We start from the raw sequence: 1,481 nt of genomic DNA on the forward strand, positions 1-1,481 counted from the left end.
AAAATATTACTGTAGCAAACAATTTCATTTATTAAAGGATGATTAACAAGGGCTAAGATGGTTTAACGCGTCTCTAGAATACCCAATATACCCTTAAAATTTTTGTTGTAGAGTCCAACATAGACTTTAGGTACTTTTTTTCCTTAAAGATCCAAATGTCACAGTACTTACCACTCATTTCAAGTATAACATATTGTAAGCTGGTTTCTCCAGAGGACTTTAACCTGTCTTCCTTGTCGTCGATCCACCTTGAAATTCTGTCAAAAAGAAAAAATACAGTTACTGACATGTTTGATATGTTGAACATGATAATGTAGGTATAGAAGTTAAAACATTGTCTACCTTTCTCTCAAGTAGCTTGCATTAGCAAAGTAAATAGGAGCATCAATCTCGAGTACTAAAACTCCCGGAACATTATTCGTGTTGGGGTATTGGTCAACATTTCTGTAAATTTCCGAACCCGGGATGTTACCAAGAACTAAGGTTCTTGGTCTTGCAACAAACAACAATACTCTAAGCAATGATATCCCAACCTGCAGCTTTTAAATCCACAATCAGTTTCTACATAAGGACACTTTCTTACGCGGTACTGATTGATGAGCACCTTTTTTACGTGCACATCAAGCAGTCGACCAACAATGAATTGGGATGAGAAAAAAAGGTATACGCACCGCCATGATTAAACCAATCTCAATGTTGGTAAAGACAACACCAATGTATGCACTCATACATACTAAGAAATCAAATTTGTCTATATGCCAAAGATGAATGGCTGCTTCATAATCAATGAGGCCTAGCATTGCAGCAATTATAATTGAGGACAGAACAACAAGTGGAGTGTAATGGAACAATGGAGTTAAGAATAACAGTGTTATCATCACTGCAATTGCCATGACAATGTTAGAAACTGCTGTTTTGCATCCTGCATTGAAGTTCACTGCTGATCTCGAGAACGGCCCTGAAAAGTCACATAAAAGCAACATTTAGAACCCGAACGGAATGAAAATTGGATTCTTGTAACACGATAGGAACTAGTTCCCGACCTAGCTCAAGGCTATAGTCATGGACCTCATATGGTTTATAGTCCTATAAACAGCACGACATGTCACGTCCATCACTTTAATGAACCAAAACTCGAAGTCATATGCCGAACTTTATTCAATGTCTGGTAACCTGTTCATCCCGACCAACTTTACGATTTAATTTTGTAACATAAGGAGCGTTAATACCTGAGGTGAGGTAGCAGGAAGTGCAAGAACCAGCAATATTCATCATTCCAAAAGCAATCATCTCTTTGTTCCCATCAATGTTGTAATTCTTGTACATGGCAAAGCTTCTGCCCACTGCAATGCCTTCCTGTCCCATACATGCACATAGGACATGCTTAATTTTGATGTTGATTTTGTTTCTTTAAATTTTTTTAATTACTAGTTTAAACCCAGTTCAACTCTTGACCCTTTACTTTTCTCGTCAATGACCTT

The 1,481-nt window shown here is 37.4% G+C and overlaps 1 protein-coding gene across 1 annotated transcript in view; it reads right to left on the reverse strand.

Moving 5' to 3' along the window:
* Positions 1-58: 58 nt before the first annotated feature.
* Positions 59-1,481, reverse strand: part of LOC111387747 (sulfate transporter 3.1-like) — a 5,749-nt gene continuing 4,326 nt past the window's right edge. The window contains exons 7-10 of the mRNA XM_023012332.1: positions 1,230-1,356; positions 672-958; positions 343-533; positions 59-257 (exon numbers count right to left, since the gene is read on the reverse strand). Of these exons, the coding sequence (XP_022868100.1) occupies positions 74-257; positions 343-533; positions 672-958; positions 1,230-1,356 (789 nt within the window). The 3' untranslated portion in view covers positions 59-73. The remainder of the gene's footprint in view (positions 258-342; positions 534-671; positions 959-1,229; positions 1,357-1,481) is intronic.

This window comes from Olea europaea, unplaced genomic scaffold, assembly GCF_002742605.1.
Source record: "Olea europaea var. sylvestris unplaced genomic scaffold, O_europaea_v1 scaffold4232, whole genome shotgun sequence".
Classification (NCBI taxonomy): domain Eukaryota; kingdom Viridiplantae; phylum Streptophyta; class Magnoliopsida; order Lamiales; family Oleaceae; genus Olea; species Olea europaea.